Here is a 22,397-nt window from a genome sequence, read left to right as displayed (position 1 = left end):
GATATGGCTACCCGTTCCCCTTCCAACCTAAGTCAGAAGTTCAAAGAGGAAAAACATTTACATGAATGTAAAATATTATAGTCCCAAATAATACCTTATGAACCTTTGGTTTCAACATATTGCATGGGATTATGTATTTAATGAAAATGTTGATGAAAAGTTCTTTCCTCTGTTAAAACTAGCAGAGACGTAGACCTCCTTTCATCTTCTTTATGTTTGCTTTATGGCATCATTGTCCTTCCGTATCTCCTGATTCAAGACTTGTCATCTTTGACTCATACCCTGTCAATTTCACTTCCTTATGTCTGTCCAATCTGTTTCTTCCTGCCTGTTCTCAATACTGCCACCTATTACCTTTGCCTCCTACACTGCCAGTTTCACCATTTCCAATCCATTTCATCTATTTCCAGGGAAAGACGCCCCTGAGAAATCTCCAGAGACTCCTTATTGCCTCTGGAGTAATGTCTAAACACCTTACCCTGGCTACTAGCAAGGCTTTCCAGGACTCCACCCACCTCCCATTATCCCCTTTAAGTTGCCGACAGTTCAGCTGGTCAGCACTGATCCGCTTACTTCCTCCACTGTAAGCTATTCTTGTTTGACAAGCCTGTCTCCTTTTTGTCAGCCTTCCTACTTCGCGCGAAGAAACTGACTCTCAGAGGAATTAAGTGACTATGACAGCACCTGTGGGGGGATGTGAAACCAAGTTTCTCTGACTCAGACTCTTTACTCCTAGATACTTGTGCATATTTCTTAAGAAAAAGGATATTCTCTTATTTAGCCACAGTACAATTCTCAAACTCAGGAAACTTAACATTGATGTAGTATCATTATATGTTATACAGGCCATATTCAAATTTCACCAATCATCCTTTATAGGAAGATTTCCCCATGCAGAATCCCATTCAGGATCAAACCTTGCCTTTCATTCTCATAATTCTTCAATCTTCTTTAACCTGGAATAGTTCCTTAGCCTCGTTTTTTTTTTTTAAGTTTTAAAAAATTTATTTATTTATTCTTGGCTGTGTTGGGTCTTCGTTGCTGCGTGCGGGGTTTCTCTAGTTGCCGCGAGCAGGGGCTATTCTTTGTTGTAGTGCGCCGCCTTCTCACTGCGGTGGCTTCTCTTGTTGCGGAGCACTGGCTCTAGGCATGCGGGCTTCAGTAGTTGTGGCTTGCGGGCTCTAGAGCTCAGGCTCAGTAGTTGTGGCACACGGGCTTAGCTGCTCCGCGGCACATGGGATCTTCCTAGGCCAGGGCTCGAACCCGTGTCCCCTGAATTGGCAGGCGGATTCTTAACCACTGCACCACCAGGGAAGTTGAAGCCTTGTTTTGTTTTCAAGGCATTGACAGCTTTTAAGGAGTACAGGCCAGTTATTTGAAAATTTCCCTCAATGTAGCTTTTCCTGAGTGTTACCTCACGAACAGACTCAGGTTATGGATTTTTAGCAGGAATATTACGTAAGTGAAGTTGTATACTTCTTACTGCATCGCAAAACCAGGCACACGATGACAGCTGTCTCATTCCCAGCAATATTCACCTTTGACCACTTGGATAAGGTGGTGTGTGGCCCACCGTAAAGCCACCATTTTCCCCTTTGTGATCAATAAGCAATCTGTGGGGACATAGTCTGACTGTAAACAACCTTTTCCTCATCAAACTTTCACCCAGTGGTTTTAACATTCACTGATGTTTAATGACAGTGATCACTATGATAGTTGTAAAGTGATGATTTTTCTAACTCTTGTTTAGTCTACATTTATTACATGGCAGCCTAGTGGAAGGAGGATCTTTCCCTTTTTTCCCTCTATTACTTTTTAATCAGGAAAACAAAACAAACAAAAAACCTAAAAAAATAACTGGATACCATTCTAACTGGCGTGCGGTTGGTCCCCCTCCCCTTCAGCGAGCTGGGCCTAGCTTCTGAGACCCGGACCTTTACTCCTTTGCCTCCAGTGCTCACAGCCTTGTGGGTGATGGGCGTCAGCCACACAAACTGACTGATTTACTATTTTGTTGTGCAATTGGTTGCTCCAGATATTCTAAAATGACACCCCAGTCTCTACAGCTTGGGAGGAAAATGCTTTTGTGTCTCCACCTCTACGCTATCTTTATGCTTCATCTGTGGAACACAAAAACATTTGTTCCAAAGCCTCCCAAATTAAATGTGCTGAAAGCCGGGGTGGGGGGTGTTTAAAATGTAGATTGCTGGGGTCCTGCTCCAGAGGGTCCGATTTAGTAGATCTGGGTTAGGGCCCAGAGATCAGGTGGTCTGCGGATCAAACCTTGAGAAACATCACCCTCAAAATGATGGTGGGCAAGTCTCCCTTCCTGGAGAAGTCGGCGCCACTGGCAACTCCCAAAGGGCGCGCTCAGAAAAGGCTGGGGAAACAAAAGGGGGCGTTCATCCTTCCTCGCCCCATCAGCCTTCAGAAACCTACATTCGGCTGAGGCCACTCGGGCGCGGGGACCCAGATGCTGGGGTGAAGACGGAAGCGGAGAGTTCCCAGAAGAGAGACCCTCCCTTGGAGCAGGGCGGGCTGGCTCGCGCACAGCGGGACGGAGTGGGTCGACTCCCCCTGCCCCGGTCCGGCCAAGCCGGGTAGCCCCATCGCCAGCCCCCAACGCCGCCGCGCGCCGGCTGAGTGCTTAGTCACCGTGAGGCTGCGCCGGCCCCCGCGCGCCCTCCTCCTTCCCCGGGCCCGCCCACGGGCCGCAACCCCGCGGCGCGCACTTCCGCGTGCATGGCCCTGCCGGCCCGGACTCTGAGCGCGAGCGAGGGGCTCGGCTGGAGGCAGGCGGCGCGCACCTTCTCCGGCTACGCGCCACCTTGGGCCCGGGCTGCCTGCGCCTTCTCCCGCGCCATGGCGTTTAGGCAGGGGCCGCAGTCTTCGTGCCCGCCGCCCGCCGCAGGCGTCGCGGCCTGCTACGACTACCTGGTGATCGGGGGCGGCTCGGGCGGGTTGGCCAGCGCGCGCCGGGCGGCCGAGCTGGGCGCCCGGGCCGCCGTGGTGGAGAGCCACAAGCTGGGCGGCACTTGCGTGAGTACCCGCTCGCTCCCGGCGCTTCTCTTCATGCCTGGGTTCCTGCAGCGCCGCGTCCCGCCGTCCCGCTTTGTCTCATCCTCTCTCTGCAGGAACAGCCTGTGCCCTTGCCTAGTGCGACCTCCCCCGACTCCCTGAGGATGGGCCCCCAGCCCTGCGCTGTCCGCTTTCCCACGCGGGTCGGAGTTAGGATCCCAGCGGGGTTTGATGAGACAAGTGTAAAGGGGCTTTTCCGCAGACCCCGAAGCTGAGCCTGTGTCTGTTCCAGCGCAGGTATCATAATAACGCTGGCCGGAGCTGGTGAAATCTAACATAACTTTCCTGCATCCTCACTCCTCAAGGTGGAAGGGTTCCATGCTCGATCTCATCACCAGATCGATGAAACATAAAACTGCATCTAGAATAGTTGCAGCTGGTCTGAGTCTCTGTGGGGAGAGGGGAAGGGAGGATGGAGCCCGTGTCACTGAATTAGGATCCCGGTCCTCTCCCTTCAGTTTCAAGGGCAGAATTTACAGCAGCGGTTCTCACTGTTGCCTGCACATTGGAATCACCTGAGGAGTTGAAAAAATTCTGCTGCCTGGGTGCAGCCTCGGCTTTGGGTGATTCTTAATTGCAGCCAAGGTTGAGAATCACCAACTACAGTTGACATTGATGTAGGATTTATCGTTAAATGACTTTACAGACCTTTTGTTTTGTTTTGGAGGGATTTTAAAACTACCTCCCCCCAAAAGAGGGTTGTAAATCCTGCGATTGAGGAACTATTACTTTAAAAAATAAGTTTAGTTCCCAAGTTATTGGTGTGGGCTCTTCTGTCACAAGACTTGGGCGAGGTACTTGCTGTTAGTATTAAAATGTATCCGAGTGTAACCTGGGCTTGGGCATGGAGTTCTCGAAGTTCCTTTGGAGAGGGATGCTTAAATTACACTACACTGGGAACTCCTTAAGGGCAGAAATGGGTTCATATGTTTGCAAACTCTCATCGCCTTAACAAAGAGCTTGCTCAATAACCGTATGTGAATGAAACTCAAAATTAACAGCTGTGAAAGGGCTGTCTCCAGTGTCCCGTGCTCACTTTTTAAGTTCAAAACGGAAGTGGGAACGAGGAAAGGAAAAATCCCTCTTAATTATCAACTTGCACCTTGACACCTTAGTCTAGACAGACTCTTAGGAGAAGTCTGGCTCTGCAGAAAGCAGATGGAGGGGTGTCACTAAGAGGCCCCCCGGGCAACTGGTGACAACACTTGATAACTACTCATCTTTGTCCCTCTCTACTTTTCTGTTTTCCTCCTTCGCCATGTGTGTCATAATCAGCTTGTGGCAGCCTTCATGGTTGCCTGGTTCCACTGGTATTGATCAAGAAGGGGCTGACCCCATTTTTAGGTTCCTGTTAGAAACGTGAAATGCTTTAAGAGATCAACTACTTCCGAGAGCAAGTAAAGGACAGCTTAGGAGTCAACCATTTACTGCTTCCTTATGGAGTGCCTGGCCTTGCTTATCTCATTATGCTGCAGCAACTTTTATTTTTTAGTAAGCATTGATCTCTTGGGGTAAATCCCCTATTTAATATTTTTATTTCATTCCATTTGGGCTCTTCTCAAACTGCCTTTTGGTTTTGAATTCAAGGAAAGATGTAGTATGCCTTAGAATATCAGAGAAGATAAAACCGACTGATAAGACCTGTTTAGATTTGTCTCCGTATTCTAGTTATCTGGGTTATCCACAGATGCATTAATAAACTTCTTAGTGCAGTGATTTCCAAACAGGTGTTAGGGAAAATCGAGGCATTCTGAAGCATGTTTCATTTGTTGCTGTCTTCACTTATCGTAATCTAAGTGCTAAGTATTTGGATTGGGGCTGGTTGAGATAAAAGGGTGATACCAACATTTGTAAGACAAAGGTCCCTTCCCTCAAGGAATTCGCGATAAGGTGGGGGGAAGCAAAATGTAGACAGTCAACCCCAGAGTGAGGCGGTCTATGTTAATTGCTGTTACGGTAGTTGAGAGAAGAGTGTAATTATCACTTCTGCTTGGGCACATTGGATAGTTTTGGGATGGAGATAGTATCTTTGTGAACTTGAACTGGATGAATATCATTTTTTGACAGGGTAGGTCAGGGGCAGAGGCACAGAAGCAAGGTATGTTGTGTAATCGAATTTGACTGGAGGGCTTCCCTGGTGGCACAGTGGTTGAGAGTCCGCCTGCCGATGCAGGGGACGTGGGTTCGTGACCCGGTCCGGGAGGATCCCACGTGCCGCGGAGCGGCTGGGCCCGTGAGCCATGGCCGCTGAGCCTGCGCGTCCGGAGCCTGTGCTCAGCAGCGGGAGAGGCCAACAGCGGTGAGAGGCCCGCGTACCGCAAAAAAAAAAAAAAAAAAAATTGACTGGAGCAGAGGGCGTCTCCTATAAAGCTGATGGTCAGGTGGTAGTAAAAAGGTAGAGTTTCTGGAAGCACAGTGAACTGTGGAAGGGTTCTGAGCAGGAGAGTGACACGATAAAAGTGGCTTTGTACTGGAGATACTATTGAGAAATGTCCCTTGGGAAAGTCAGAAGTTTCTTTACTGTTGACTCTCCAACCAGGTTTTTTTTGTTTTCCTAAATGCTAATTAATGCATGTTAATTCTAAAGCTTGGTAAAATTTTTAAGTTGCTGTGGATACCAGTTTTTGTTTTTAGCGTTCCTCCATGAAAACTTAGACTCATGGACTGATGGAGTTGGAAGTGATTTTGGAGATCTACTAATCCAGTCTGACTATAGTTGTTTTTTGTTTGTTTGTTTTTTTAATAGGAAGCACTTACATAAGCTTGCTGACTTAATTTTTTTTAGAGTAATGATCATTAAAAAAATTCTTCTATCACTATCATTTTCATCAAGAACGATTTTTTGATTAAAAGTAGGAAGCTTATAATTTCAAGTAAGGGATAGCCCTTTATTTATTTAACTCTTTTTTGTGGGGGGGGGGGGCTGCCATGCAGCTTGCAGAATCTTAGTTCCTCCACCAGTATCAAACCTGTGTCCCCTGCAGTGGAAGCAGAGAGTCCTAACCACTGGACTGCCAGGGAAGTCCTGACTGTCCTTTAAATTGAATACTTTTAGCTTTATAAAAACGGAGCATGGGCCCCATTGCTTTCATTTCATTAAGGATCCAACTTACACAAATCCTTATAGGAATTTAGAAGCACTGTTCCAGCCCTGGACCCTCATTTTTACCAAGGAGCAAATTGAATGTCAATTAAAATGTGATTGAAAACAAACCAAGTGTAGAATAACCTATGGAATTAGCATAGGTTATTAGCTGTGCTAATTAACAGCCAAACCATGGCTTCTGTGTAATTGTGTGGAGTAATTTATGATTTGATGAACATTTTTAAGCATTCTTCTCAGCTACAGGGGAGGAACCTTCCTACTTCTGCCTCTTAGGAAACAGTCATTATTTACTTTAAAAGCACTTATCTACTAGGTGGGTCTCCACTTCACAGCTCCTGATCTAATAGGTCTGGAGTGAAGCTCCAGCAGGTGTATTTTTAAAGAGCCCCATTCTGATTCTGGTGTACCTGAGCCCAGCTCAGCGCTGGGGGTTTCATGGGGAGCAGGAACTGTGTGAAGACTTTAACCCTATGGAAGCATTAGAATCAATCTGGAGAACCCTGCACAGTTGTGGGCATCAGATGGTAATGAGTTTGGGCCTAGAGTCATTCATTTCCTGGTTTCATAATTTCATGCTTCTGGAGTAAGAGCCTTCCATGGGGGTCTGTATGGTGTGACTGTTTGCCTTGATCTCCTGACTCCTCCTCAGTTTTCCTTTTCCGGAATGCTTTTTTTTTTTCTCTTCTGTGATACAATGGAGTAGGCCCCTTCCGAGCAAACGGGTAATTTCAAGATGAGTGACCTGTGTTGGTGTACCTGAGAGTTCACTTTTCTTTGATGGAGTTTATCACTTTAAACTGTTAAGAAACTCAGGTATGAAATGACTTTGCTCTGTATTGTGTTAGGGGAGGAAAAACTTTCTCTCTTCCCATTTATGTTCAGTAGCTGGGGCCTGCAAATTAAACAGAAAATGGACAGATTATGGGAGAAAAGGTTTATTTCATATGCACACATGAGTGTCACAGAAAAGAAGTGGGGAAAAAAAGGAACTCTTAGGCCTGGGAGCTTAATGCCAACTTAACAAAGGGTGACAAATTGTGGAAAAGTGACTAGACAAAGGAAAGGGGGCTTGGGCTTCTAGAGGTGGTAAATTGTGGGAAGGTAAATATATGGGGGGAAACTAATGGAAGATAAGGGTTACTTTAATAAGGTTTTTTTGTGCAGATTCATCTCAGTGCTACCTTTCCATCTCCAGTGATAAGGGTTTTTCTGCTGCTGGTACAGGATAAGGGTGGGAAACACCTTCATAAAGGGAAATTTAACCTTTGCTTTTAGGTAGAAAGGGGGAGAGCAGAGTTCCTCCTGTGTCTGCTGTTTCTTAATTGTCTTCACCTCAAAATAATTTTTATGTCAAAGGAGCATGTTTTGGGGTGGCATATTCTGATCGCCTCAAGTTCAGAGTGAAATAAGCAATGAGAGCCAGTACTGCTACTAAACTTCTGTTGGGTAAACTAGGTCAAGAGGCAGGTGTAGCTCTAATAACATTCCACTCTTTTTTTTTTTTTTTTGGCCACATTGCGTGTAGCATGTGGGATCTTAGTTCCCCGACCAGGGATCAAACCTGCGCACCATGCAGTGGAAGCATGGAGTCTTAACCACTGGACTGCCAGGGAAGTCTCCAACATGATTCCACTCTTTTTTTTTTTTTTTTTAATTTTTGGCTGTGTTGGGTCTTCATTGCTGCACGCGGGCTTTCTATAGTTGTGGTGAGCGGGGGCTACTCTTCGTTGCGGTGTGCAGGCTTCTCATTGCAGTGGCTTCTCTTATTGTGGAGCACGGGCTCTAGGCACGCGGGCTTCAGTAGTTGTGGCACGTGGGCTCAGTAGTTGTGGCTCATGGGCTCTAGAGCGCAGGCTCAGTAGTTGTGGCGCACGGGCTTAGTTGCTCCGCGGCATGTGGGATCTTCCCGGACCAGGGCTCAAACCTGTGTCCCCTGCCTTGGCAGGCAGATTCGTAACCACTGTGCCACCAGGGAAGGCCCAGATTCCACTCTTAAATTACTCTTTATTTTTCTGGATCAGGCAAAAAATTATAATAGTATTAGGTTAGGCATTAAAAGAGGGAAACTGAAAGAAATCATCTGTTTTTCTAGGATTCAATTAAAAATAATCTTTTAGTGCCTACTGCGATTAAGTAATTTCTCAGAGCAGAAAAATACATGAGTTAATTTTCAAGTTCAGTTTTTGGGAGTCTCCAGAAAGGTAAATATAGGCATAACTTATAGCACTTTGCAGGTTCTGCTTTTTTTTTTTTTTTTTTTTACAAACTGCAGGTTTGCAGCAACCCTGCGGTGAGCACATCTGTTGGCACCATTTTTCCAACAGTATTTGCTCATTCGTGTCTCTTTGTCACATTTTTGTAATTCTCGCAATATTTCAAACTTTTTATTAATTAATTAATTAATTTATTTTGGCTGTGTTGGGTCTTCATTTCTGTGCGAGGGCTTTCTCCAGTTGCGGCAAGCGGGGGCCACTCTTCATCGCGGTGCGCAGGCCTCTCACTATTGCGGCCTCTTGTTGCGGAGCACAGGCTCCAGATGCGCAGGCTCAGTAGTTGTGGTTCACGGGCCCAGTTGCTCCGCGCCATGTGGGATCTTCCCAGACCAGAGGTTGAACCCGTGTCCCCTGCATCGGCAGGCGGAGTCTTAACCGCTGCGCCACCAGGGAAGTCCCTAAACATAACTTTTATATGCACTGGGAAACCAAAAAAATTGTGTGACTCCTACGATATTCACTTTATTTTGGTGGTCTGGAACTGAATCTGCAATATCTCCAAGGTCTGCTGGTATAATGCTTCTCATGATCAAGTGCAAACCAAAAGGAAATGCACAGATGGCCCAAAGCCAAGGTGAATTAGAGCCCTCTGGGAGCTTTGTCTCTGCTATTCAGGGCGGTTCAGTTCTCTGCCCATGTAGATAAGGGAAGAGTCAGGTTGAGGAAAAAGTTCTTTCTGACTTACTATTCCCTTTGCCCCAGGCCTGTAGGAGCATGTGTTCCAGTGTTCTTTCTGACTGTACTGATTCTGTGGCAAAGACTGACCCACTTCTTGTGGTATAGGCATACAGTTCTTACTAATAAGGACTGATCACCAGACAAAACCTTTTTTTTTTAAGTTGCAGTATAATTGACATATAACATTTTATTACTTTGAGGTGTACGCATAATAATTCGATATTTGTATATATTGGGAAATGATCACCACCTTAAATGTAGTTAACATCTGCCACCATACATAGTTACGAGTTCTTCTTGTGAGAACTTTTAAGATCTACCCTCTTAGCAGCTTTTATGGACAGCTACATGTAAAAGAATGAAATTAGAACACTTCCTAACACCATACACAAAAATAAACTCAAAATGGATTAAAGACCTAAATGTAGGACGAGACACTATAAAACTCTTAGGGGAAAACATAGGAAAAACACTCTTTGACATAAACCACAGCAAGATCTTTTTTGACCCACTTCCTAGAGTAACGGAAATAAAAACAAAAATAAACAAATAGGACTTAATTAAACTTAAAAGCTTTTGCACAGCAAAGGAAACCATAAAAAAGACAAAAAGACAACCCTCAAAATGGGAGAAAATATTTGCAAATGAACCAACAGACAAAGGATTAATCTCCAAAATATACAAACAGCTCATCATCAAAAAAATAAACAATCCAATGAAAAAATGGGCAGAAGACCTAAATAGACATTTCACCAAGGAAGACATACAGATGGCCAAGAGGCGCATGAAAAGATGCTCAACATCACTTATTATTAGAGAAATGAAAATCAGAACTACAATGAGATATCACCTCACACTATCAGAATGGATACTATAAAAAAATCTAGAAACAATAAATGTTAGAAAGGGTGTGGTGAAAAGGGAACCTTCCTGCACTATTGGTGGGAATGTAAATTGATACAGCCACTATGGAAAACACGGAGGTTCCTTAAACTGAAAATAGAAGTACCATATGACCCAACAATCCCACTACTGGGCGTATACCCTGAGAAAACCATAATTCAAAAAGAGTCATGTACCACAGTGTTCATTGCAGCACTATTTACAGTAGCCAGGACATGGAACCAACCTAAATGTCCATCAACAGATGAATGGATAAAGCAGATGTGGTACATATATATAACGGAATACTACTCAGCTGTAAAAAGAAATGAAATTGAGTTATTTGTAGCGAGGTGGATGGATCTAGAGTCTGTCATACAGAGTGAAGTAAGTCAGAGAAAAACAAATACCGTATTCTAACACATATATATGGAATCTAAAAAAAAAAACAACTGGTACTGATGAACCTCGTTGCAGAGCAGGAATAAAGATGTAGACATAGAGAATGGACTTGAGGACACGAGGTGGGAGGGGGAAGCTGGGACCAAGTGAGAGTAGCATCGACATATATACACTACCGAATGTAAAATAGTTGGATAGTGGGAAGCAGCAGCATAGCACAGGGAGATCAGCTCGGTGCTTTGCGATGACCTAGAGGGGTGGGTAAGGGAGGGTGGGAAGGAGGGTTAAGAGGGAGGGGATATGGGGACATATGTATGCATACGGCTGATTCACTTTGGTGTGCAACAGAAACTAATGCAGTATTGTGAAGCAATTATACTCCAATAAAGATCTATTAAAAAAAATAGTGACAAGCCGTGTAAACTGCAAAGTATTGATATAATGATTTTCTTTTGTTAAGTGAACATTTTTGCTTGCACATAAAGTATTTTTATGAATGTGAATCTTTATTATTGAAATTTAGTGTCTTATTTTTTCATTTTTAAATTTTTATATCATTAAAAAAAATTACTTTCCATTTACAGTTATTACAAAATATTGGCTCTATTCCCCATGTTGTACAATACATCCTTGAGCCTATCTTACACCCAGGAGTTTGTACCTCCCACTTCCCTCCCCCTATGTTCCCCCCTCTCCCTCCCCGCTGGTAACTACTAGTTTGTTCTCTATACCTATGAGTCTGCTTCTTTTTTGTTGTATTCATTAGTTTGTTGTAATTCTTAGATTCCACATAGAAGTGATGTCATTCAATAAAAAATACATCTATGGAATACAGTGTTATTAACAATAGTCACCATGCTGTACGTTACATCCCCGTGACTTGTTTTTTGTTTTTTGTTTTTTGGGCGGTACGCGGGCCTCTCACTGTTGTGGCCTCTCCCTTTGCGGAGCACAGGCTCCGGACACGCAGGCTCAGCGGCCATGGCTCACGGGCCCAGCCGCTCCGCGGCATGTGGGATCTTCCCGGACCGGGGCACGAAGCTGTGTCCCCTGCATCGGCAGGCGGACTCTCAACCACTGCGCCACCAGGGAAGCCCAAGTTGTTTGTTTTATAACTGGAAGTTTGTACCTAGCAAAAGCCTACTTGATCATTAATGTCACAGTGAGCTGTGCTGTACACACCAGTTGGAGAGGCCAGCAGGAGGAGCGGGGGCTTCGGAAGAGGCCTGAGAAACAGGCCACTTGGTGGGTTGTTTGTATTCATCTAGGCCGAAAACAACCACTCAGCGACATGTAAATCAGAAACTAACTTGCAGGTGATAGCGTGTACTTTGATATTATAGTGTCTGTATCCCCAGTAGGCTGAACATGCTTTTCTTCTTCTTTTTTTTTTCTTTTTTTTTTTTCTCTCTTTTTTTTTTTCTTCTTTTTTTTTAATGGTAAGAATACTTAACTCGAAATCTACCCTGTTAACAAATTTTGAAGCATACAGTACAGTATCGTTGACTGTAGGTACAACGTTGTACAGCAGATCTCTAGAACTTACTCATCCTGCTTACCTGAGATTTGGGGCCCATTGATTAGTAAATCCCCATTGCCCTCTCCTACTCCCTACACCCCCAGTCCCTGGCAACCACTGTTCCACTGTTTGATCCTATGAATTTGACTATTTTAGATACCTCATATAAGTGGAATCACGTGATATCTGTCTTTCTGTGACTAGCTTATTTCACTTATATTAGTATGCTGTTCCAAGTTTGAACATGCATTTTTATTTTTTTAATGTTTTTTCACAGTATAATGGTTTTATTCATAAAGTTCAATATAGTATTTTAAGGCAATGTCGTTTGGTGTTAAAACATCCTTTCTTATATGAAATGAGCATGATAGTAAAGAGTTGTATGATTTAAAGTAGGTATTAGCAAGTAAAAAGTTGATGGCCTGTGTCAGTCTGGTGATATTTTGTTCATAAATCGAAAAGTCTGAACAAAGATGAGCAAACAAGAGTGGATGTCTTTTATGGGTTTGACTTGGAAGGAAAACGGTGCTGGGGAACTGAGATTATCATTATTGTAATGATTGTTGTGATTTTCATTCCTTTTGTTCCTCATAAGCAAGGAGCAGCATTAAGTAAGGACTGTTTTCAGAAATGTTTGGGAATTACAGAACCAAGTTCACCTGAATGTGCTAAACCACATATACTTCATGTACTACAGCAGCTTCAAAAATGTTTTTCATTTTCTTCTCAGTAATACTGGCTCATTGTAAAAAGTTTACATAGAAGTGAAAGTCCCTTCTATTTGAACGTGAATTTTTAAATGGACATTTACTAAAAGGAGATCTCAGTTTAAGGAACCCTGCCATTAGTTCCTTCTGTATTGACAAGGTTCCCTCAAAACCAGAAAAGAATTCTAATTTGTTTCCTGGGTTGAGAGTTTCATAAAATGCGGCACGCCTGTGTTCATAAATGCCAAAGAAAGGAGTGATCAGAAAGGGTAGGGTTAGTTCAAGCAGGCAAGTCCTATTATTGAAATTTGTCTTTTGATTTACCTTATTTTTTCTTGAATTTTATTTTATTTATTTTTTTATACAGCAGGTTCGTATTAGTTACCCATTTTATACATATGAGTGTATATATGTGATTTACCTTACTGTTTGTTTAATCTTTTGCATCAGTCTTAGTAATTACTGCTTTGCCGTCTGCCTCAGAACCCACTAAATCTGCAGGGCCAGAAAAAGAAAGACTTCCTCTTGATCCCTCAGAGTTCCTGTTTCTTTGCGAAAGGTACCTTGAACAAGTAGCAGCAGAGAATTTTTCTGGTAGAGTGGAATTAAAGGAATTTTACGGCAATCCTAATGACCTTCCGCATTTGTAAGTGGATTTCAAACAGTCATAATTAGTAACCATTTATTCACTGGGTGTTACAACATGAGATATTAAATAGGATATGGGATCCCAGATCCTTTTTCTTTTGAGTGGGGGAAGCAAGAGATTTGGGGCCAGATATAACTCAGTGGGTGTCAGGTGGTAGAGAAAACTGACACTCCAAAGCTGTGTCAGAACTGACACTCTTGTAGCTGTGTCTGGGTCTCCCCGGATGCCCCAGAGTAAGAGTTCATTGAAGTTTGATCCCTGGGACTGGAGATTTCACATTCATCTAAAGTTCTGCTGAAATAAGAATTGAACCAAAATAATTTTAGTTCTAACATTTGAATACCTCTTGTATCAGTTCATTTTCTTACTTTAGATTCTGCCGTACACAGAATACTTTCTCCTTCTTTCTTTCTCCCTTTCTTTCTCCCTTCCTTCCTTTCTTTCTCTTTCTTTCTCTCTCTCTCGTTCTTTCTCTCTCCCTCCCTCTCCCTCCCTCTCTCTCCCTCCCTTCCTCTCTCTCTCTCCCCTTCCTTCCTTGCTCCCTCCCTCTTTCTTTCTCTCTTTTTCAAGGTAGATGCCTTACTGGGCTAACCTTTATCTGAAATTTGAAGGTAAAGACATGGATGTTGAATGTTTAATATGTGCCAGGGTGTGATACTGGATTTATAACAAGAAATATGTATTTGGCCTTTGTACCCATTTCTAGCACAGAGTTCCTGGAACCCTTGGAATTTACTACATGCTGAGGGGTAGGGGTGTCTGGATATTGAACCACACCTGAGTTTGTGTTAATGAGGTGTCTTCTGGAAAGAACATCAAATGGGGGCTGGTTGGTAGAGGAGCCAGCCGTGTGATAGAGGGTTGGAACATCAGCCTTAACCCCCTGCCCTTGGCAAGGCGAGGACAGGGTCTGGAGGTTGACCATCACCAGTGGCCAATGATTTAGTCAGCCGTGCCTATGTAACGAAGCCTTCATAGAAAACCAAAAGGACAGAGTTCAGAGAGCTTCTGGGTTGGTGAGCACATGGGGTTTTGGGAGGGTGGCGTGTATGCCCAGAGAGGACACGGAAGCTCCACACCCCTTCCCAGGTACCTTGCCCTGTACATCTCTTCCATTGGGCTGTTCCTGAGTTATATTATAACTTTTTATAATAAACTGGTAATCTAGTAAGTAAAATGTTTCATCACATGTTTCTCTGAGTTCTGTGAGCCACTCGAGCACATTAATCAAACCCAAGAAAGGGGAAGGGGTCTTTGGAACCTTGGGTCTATAGCCGGTCGCTCAGAAGCACAGCTGACAACCTGGACTTGTGGTTGGTGACTGAAGTAGGGGCGGGGGGGATAGGACAGTCTTGTAGGACTGAGCCCTTCACCTTTGGGATCTAATGCCGTCTCCAGGTAGATAGTGTCAGAATTGAGTTAATTGCTTGATTGTGTGGAGAAATAAGACACACATCAGAGTTAGTGTCAGAATTGTGAAAGGACATGGGCAAGTGGTGTCCAGACAGCATCTTGCTTGATAACTGTTGGTGTAAAGCTGATAAAAACAGGGGTCTTTATCTGTTCTGGTCAGCAATACCGAGCCCCTAGAACAGTGTCTTGCACAATCTGAAAGAATGTGCTGATGAACCAATACTGTTTTGCTTAGTGAATGATGACTGGTCATCTTGTAAGTGCTCCTTCCTCATATCAGTCCTGAACTAGATAGGAACCATTAGGCAACTCTGTGATGGGGAACAGAAAGGGGGAAACCAGAGGAAGGAAGCTTCCTATTACTTAAGCACAGGTGACATTCTCGACAGGTGAGGTTGTAAATTAACCAGTGACATGGGCAGTGTGCGGTTTTTACTTATCTGGGCAGAATTGAAGGTAAGAGCGCCAGCCCTAGGGAAGTGGAGAACCTCTGAATTTTGCCACAGGTATCATCAGACTCCTCACATGTTCTGTCCCTGTTTGGAGAGGCCCCCGTCCTCACTGTGAGCCGGTGCTGGCAGGCCCACGGAACGGAAGGATTCTGAGCACTAGATTGGAAGAGGGAGTTCTCAGAGACGGACCATCAGTTTGCAGAGGGAGGCAGAGCTGCAGGAATCTCTCTGGCACTGGGTTGTCTCTGTTCCTATTGCTTATTGTTGGTGAGTGCCCACCTAGAGAATGCGGGCTCTGCAGGGGGATTTGCCAGGTGGAAAGCGTGGTATGCTGCAGGTCTTAGCTGTGTGCACTCCTGGGAGGTCAGAGCCCTGACAACCCGTGACCCTAGTGCCCCATTCTGGAAGGCACGCTTTCTTTGCCATCTGTTGATCTGTTTCTGAAAGGGAGCCGGCCACCGGGGAATCTATCTCCTCTGTTTGCCATACGGCTTTTGTACCCGTGGGGAGCTGGCAGACTGCAGGAATAATTCAGAGGGGTCGATGGCATCATCACACCTATCATGAATTAGAAAAGAGGTGCTTTACAGACATTATCTCTGATCTTCGCAAAATCTCTGGAATGTAAGTATTATCATTCCTATTCTATGGAATGGGAAACTGAGCTCAGAGGGGTTTAGAAAGCTACCCACCAACTTCCAGGAAGTGGAGGATTCAAACTCTTGTCTGTCTGACTCTACGCCCGAGCTCTCTTTCTGACAACCTAAAGCAACCTCAGCTGGAGAGCGAGACGGAGGCTTGAACAGGACTGCACAGAGCTCTCCACCCCGGCTTCCCCAGCTTTGTAGGTAACCAATTGTTCTTTTCTTCCCTTCCAAGTCAAAGAGCCATCTGATAATCAGTTGTGTTGCGCTGAAGTGTTCGAGGTTTCTGAAACCGTCGGAAACCCTGGAGGCCTATCACTAGGAGTGCTTCAAGGTCAAGGGCTTCCATTCTGCCATAGCCCCCGGACCCAAAGTGTGCCGTGCTGGAATACAGATTCTCCAGCCCCCGAAGCTCACAATTTTCTACCACCTTCTTCCTCTGATTTCTGGCCGAAGACTTGGAAATTTTAGGGAATGTGGCTGATTCTGCTGCTGTCTCTTGAGCCAGCATCTTGGATAGGCTGAGCACCTCTCCCAGGTCAGGACCGTGGGCTCCATGAGAGCAGGGACCATATCCACTGAGTGCTCTGCTTTGCATAATGCCTGGCAGCAGTGAGTGAGCACTTCATCAGTACTTCTGAATGAATGAATGGTCGCAAGTTAAAAAGTTCAGAAACTTCTAAAAAATTAACGTTAGTCATACACTTGGCACCAGACATGTGTTCTTTGGACACCAAGAGAGCCCGCCTCTTTCCTTATGGTCATGATCAGCAGAGCTTACAGGCACCTGACATCAGTTATGTCTAGAAGGCATTTGTTTCCATATAAAAGGAAAATAATTGTATTATAAAAAATATTGAAAATAAACAAGAGAGATCAAAGAATCACCCATCTAAATTCCACTACCCAGATAAAATCATTTTGGTTTATTTCTTGGTCTAAATGAATTATACAGTAATGAATGACATTATAAAAAGTATTTAGAGTGAAATATGAAATTTTTCTCCCTCCCCAGAGATGACTGCTGTTAAGAACATGGAATATTTGCTCAAACTGTTTAAATGTATGTGTACATTTGCAATTATATATAATGCAGATTGGAACATGCAGAACAAATTGTTCTGCAGCTTTCTTTTTGTCACCTAATATCCTAAGAACACCTTCTGTAACAGTAAATAGAAATCTACTGTGTCCTTTTAACGGCTGCAGAGTATTCCATAGGCTCAGTGTACAATAATTTCCCTGTAATAATGCTTCCGTACTGTTGGGTAGTTAACTTGTGTCCAGTTATTCACTGTGACAGCACTACAGGGAACATCCTTATACATGCATCTTTGGATGCTTGAACATAACATGTGACTCTTTCTTGTAATAAATTCCTAAATTTAGAATTGCTAAGTTCTAATGGTATGTGCCAAATGGTATGTGCAGTTTTAATCAGTCTTACTCTTTAAAAAATATTTTTTAATTGTATAAGTTTGACACGTAACATTGTGTAAGTTTAAGGCGTACAGTGTGTTACTCTGATTCATTTATAGGTTGTAATATCGCCCATGTAGCGATATTTATCATATTACATAATTATAGTACAATGTCATTGTCTAAATTCTAATTAGTGTTACTCTTAACCACAATTTTTTTCCAGGTTATTTTAGGATGTGATCAAAAGGAAAAAACAGATATAAACAAAAATGTGTGTATAAACATATACATCACAGTTTACAAGGACTGTTGCAAGGAATTTCTTTCTAGTCTGAGGGGTATGAATAGTTACTTTCTTAAACAACTGTCTAATTTTTACGTGAAATCTTACAACTATTTGTGTTTTCCTTTGTGTGTAGGCTGCCAGAAGGCTGAGTCAAGTTTGTGTCTATCTCTAACAAGTATATAAGCATGGAGATAGATCAATAGCTAGCTGGCTAGATAATAGCATGGATGAACTTGACTGCTTGATTCATCAGTTGTCCTTTGATCTTGAAAAATAATGTAGTTTTCCACTAGAGATTTTCTCAAAGGGGACATTCTGGGTGTTTTACCCATCATAGGCCGTGGTAAGTTTCCCAGAAATCCTTTAGGACAGTTGCTCAAATGGTTCAGTTGCCTTTATTCAGCTGGTGGGTCCTCTCACCTCCGTGCTGCTGTTTCCGTACTGTTGGGTATGGTTTGAGTTTAATAATCTTAAAATATGTGCTTTTTATTTTTTTTCTAGGTGAATGTTGGATGTGTACCCAAAAAGGTAGAACTTTTACTTCTCCTTCCTTCCACACTCCTTTGACATATTTGGTAAATCATGATCAGAGTAAGGATGTTTTCAAATGTGCCAGTTAAAATTCTTGCTGCAAAAAATAACTGAGAAAGCTACTAAAAGGGCTTAAACAATAGGATAGTTTTTTTTTAAATTTACCTAATTAATTAATTTATTTATTTGGCTGCATTGGGTCTTCGTTTCTGTGGAGAGCTTTCTCTAGTTGCGGCAAGCGGGGGCCACTCTTCATCGCGGTGCGCGGGCCTCTCACTATCGCGGCCTCTCTTGTTGCGGAGCACAGGCTCCAGATGCGCAGTCTCAGTAGTTGTGGCTCACGGGCCCAGTTGCTCTGCGGCATGTGGGATCTTCCCAGACCAGGGCTCGAACCTGTGTCCCCTGCGTTGGCAGTCAGATTCCCAACCACTGCGCCACCAGGGAAGCTCAATAGGATAGTTTTTATTTGTATTTTTAAATATCATTTATTAAGAAGCCTGGAGGAAGAAATAAAGAGGCCAGGAGATAGGCAGCTTCTGAGATTGGCTTAGCACTTAAGGATATCTGAAAGAACCCTGGCTTCTCTCCATCTTTCCGCTCTGGTATCCTAGGTGTATGGTCAGTGGTAACCCCTGCCCCCTCATGGCTACAGGATGGCTCATGGAGCTCCAGGCAGGATGTCCTCACCCAGCACTGCCCCTGAAGATTGCTTTAGATTCTCCTGGCCAGGAAGAGCTACCCCTGCAGGGGAGAATGGGCAAGTGAGTGGCATTTTCAGCCAGGAAGAAAGGAGGGAGGGGCTGCTGGAGAGAGAACCACAGAAATACTAGCTCCTGGATACTAATTGCATCATACATACAAAGGAAATTCATCCTGGCCATGAACCTTGTGGTTAAGTTCCCATAGTGACAAAGTCCCTGTGGGAACACAGAGGGGAGATAACCAGGAATGGAACACAGTGTCTGGTCTCAAGCTTCTGATGGTCTAGAAGGAACAAAGACCAACAAAATGTTTATAGTCATGGTGTAAAAGAAAAGCACTGTCCATCTGCAGGGGATAACTTTTTCTCAATAGAAGATCCAGCCAGGAAATAAAAAAGTTTATACCCCACTGTAAGCCCAAGTGCTGATATGACCAAGACCAAGTAGATGATGGTGGCAGATGGATGGATGTCCCTCCTACATGTGGCTCTGGTTAACTACATGGAACCTGGGTGACTTTGCACGGAGTGAGGTGTTTGCCTCAAGCCATCTGGTCTTTCACCTGCTCCAGGGCATCTCTGAATCAGTTTTTCCCAGGGAGACAAGAACAGTTTTTCTCCTGGAAAGACGTGTCAAGATTGTCATGGGTTTTTTGTTTTATTTTGATGTTAGTAGTTTTTGTTTTTAAACAGAAATCTATTTCCCTATAAATTATCCAATTTTAAATCATACAGCATGTGACGTTGGGTATCTCCTGGCCACTCTAAAATTGAATTTCTCAAGTTGCTTGAATGATGTTTCTGAGGACAGTATTTGGATACCATTGTGGTAAGCAGTTGATAGAATTGCACCTCAGTTAAAAGAATCCAGCACAGTCATCAATTTATTCTTCTTTAGGCATAAAGGGAGGAGGGTACAAAGAAGGAATCAAAGGCTTGTCAAAAGTCGTGGGACTTCCCTGGTGGCGCAGTGGTTAAGAATCCACCTGCCAATGCAGGGGACACGGGTTCGAGCCCCGGTCCGGGAAGATCCCACATGCCACAGAGCAACTAAGCCCGTGTGTTACAACTACTGAGCCTGCGCTCTAGAGCCCCCAAGCCACAGCTACTGAGCCCGTGTGCCATGACTACTGAAGCCCACACGCCTAGAGCCTGTGCTCCTCAACAAGAGAAGCCACCGCAGTGAGAAGCCTGCGCACAGCAACGAAGACCCAAGACAGCCAAAAATAAATAAATAAATAAATAAATAAATAAAAGTCATGTCTCTGGCGTGTCTGACAAAGAAGATGGTAGTTTGTCATCTAGAGTTCTGGATGCCGATTTCAATTCAGTTCTCGTGATGATCAGTTGGTTTACAGATTATAGGCTACATCCCACAGGAGACGCAGCTAACCTTTGAGTTCCACATGTCTGATTACATATATCCTTACAGGGACACGTTTGTAGTTAATAGGAATCCATTTTCTTAAAGTTTCCAGTGCTCAATTTTATCTAATAGTTTCCTTCTAAATCTTAAAGTTAACAGATGCAATTCCATTTCTTAAATTGAGCACAGAAGGCAAGGCTTAAAGAAATTTGAAACTTAAAATGAATGTAAGCAGTAGTAAATTTGAATGGAAGAACTGTGAGACATATAATATTCTGCTTTTACAGAGTATATAAACTGTGGAATTCAACAATAGAATTAATTTCCCCCAACATTTCAGAAGTCTCGCTATGAAATCTATCTGGTCATATTTCTGAAGTTTCTCTTTTAAAATGTTTAGTTTTGTTTGTAAGTTAAAGGTCAGTATCTTTATCTACTATTATATATTACCTTTCTGTAGAAAAAAATTTCTCTTTTTTCTCTGGACTCATGCACTACTGTCTTGGGTACTTTTTTTTATAGGTAATGTGGAACACAGCTGTCCACTCTGAATTCATGCATGACCACGTTGATTATGGCTTTCAAAGCTGTGAGGGTAAATTCAGCTGGCGGTAAGTGTAAACGCTGAGAGGGCTCTGTTTACAAACGTACATTTTTTCTTTCATAGTGAAGTAAGCCATACATTTTTTGAGGGTGTATTATTGTGGCAAAGTGTATATAACATAAACTTTTGGAGGTAAAGGATATGTTTTTGGCATTGATTGCAGTGATGACTTACTTGTGCATATACTTATCTCTAAACTCATCAAGTTGATACATTAAATATGTACAGCTTTTTGTATGTCAGTCATACATCAATAAAGTGGTTTTAAAATACACAACACAACGTGAAAGGTTCATTTTAGCCCTTTTAAAGTTGTCAATTCAGTGGCATTAGGTATATTCATAGTGTTGTGCAGCCATCACCAACATCCATTTCCAGATTTCCACCATCCCAAACAGAACAGTGTACCTGTTAAACAGTCTTCCCTTGCTCCAAACCCCTGGTATCTCTATGCTGTTTTCTGTCTATGAATGTGACTATTCTAGGTACCTTATACAACATCTGTCCTTTTATGCCTGGCGTATTTCACTTAGTGTAGCACTTTTAGAATTCGTCCATGCTGTGGTATGTGTCAGAATTTCATTGCTTTTTAAGGCTGAATGCTGTTCCCTAATATTTATATACCACACTTTGTTTCTTTATTCATCCTTCAATGGACTCCTGGGTTTTTTCCATCTCTCGTCTATTGTGAATAATAATGCTATGAATATTGGTCTACAAGTCCCTATTTTCAGTTGTTTTGGGACCGTCCCTAGAAGTGGAATTGCTGGGTCATATGGCAATTAATATTTAACTATTTTTGAAGTTTTATACCTTTTATTTATTTTTTTTTATTGAGGTATAGTTGATATACAATATTATGTAAGTTTCAGATGTCCAACATAGTGATTCACACCTTTTAAAGGTTTTACTCCATTTAGAGTTATTATAAAACATTGGCTATATTTCCTGTGCTGTCCAATATATTTTTGTAGCTTATTTATTTTATATGTAATCGTTTGTACCTCTTAATCCCCCGTGTTTAACTTCTAAAGGAACTACCATAAACTTTTTTTTTTTTTGGCCATGCCTTGCGGCATGCAGAATCTTCGTTCCTAACCAGGGATCGAACCTGAGCCCCCTGCAGTAGAAGCATGGAGTCCTAACCACTGGACCACCAGGGGATTCCCTGCCATGAACTTTTCTAGCCATAAATTTTTTTTTTAATTTTAGCATATTCATTCATTTATTGAGCAAATAATGAGTGGCCACCATATACTAGGCACTGTGCCAAAGCAGCTCTCCTTGCCTTCTTTGCAGAAAGAAATTTACGAACCTTGCGTGCCAAGTGAACATTCTCCATAGAGTAGAATAAGGGTTCTGCACATACGGAACGCAGACGGACACAGGGGAAGGTGTGCCTGTCTTTAGAGACACTCACTCCCAGGGCTCTTATGGACAGTCTGATTCTCTGCTCCGGCATGTTCAGGGTCAGAGGCCCTAGTTACGACTGAAAGAGGAGAGTCCAGATCCTCAGTCCTGACTCTGGTTTCATTGCAGGGTTATAAAGGAAAAGCGGGATGCCTACGTGAGCCGCCTAAACACCATCTATCAGAATAATCTCATCAAGGTGAGCATGCCAGGTTTTGAACTTTGAGAAGAAGCTGTTCTCTGCCGGAGAACCAAATCTGACCAGACATAGCCTT

General features: G+C 43.2%; 1 protein-coding gene across 2 annotated transcripts in view; it reads left to right on the top strand.

Annotated features, from left to right (window-relative positions):
• Positions 1-2,725: 2,725 nt before the first annotated feature.
• The window catches only part of GSR (glutathione-disulfide reductase), a 44,419-nt gene continuing 24,747 nt past the window's right edge, over positions 2,726-22,397 (top strand). Inside the window, exons 1-4 of one of the 2 annotated variants that reach the window (XM_019921444.3) lie at positions 2,726-3,039; positions 18,013-18,039; positions 20,631-20,719; positions 22,252-22,321. In XM_019921444.3, coding sequence (XP_019777003.1) covers positions 2,743-3,039; positions 18,013-18,039; positions 20,631-20,719; positions 22,252-22,321 — 483 coding nt within the window. In that variant the 5' untranslated portion in view covers positions 2,726-2,742. The remainder of the gene's footprint in view (positions 3,040-18,012; positions 18,040-20,630; positions 20,720-22,251; positions 22,322-22,397) is intronic. The other variant, XM_073798627.1, reaches the window with a different exon arrangement.

This window comes from Tursiops truncatus, chromosome 21 (genome assembly GCF_011762595.2).
Source record: "Tursiops truncatus isolate mTurTru1 chromosome 21, mTurTru1.mat.Y, whole genome shotgun sequence".
In the NCBI taxonomy this organism is placed as follows: domain Eukaryota; kingdom Metazoa; phylum Chordata; class Mammalia; order Artiodactyla; family Delphinidae; genus Tursiops; species Tursiops truncatus.
This window is presented reverse-complemented; position numbering and strand designations above follow the sequence as displayed.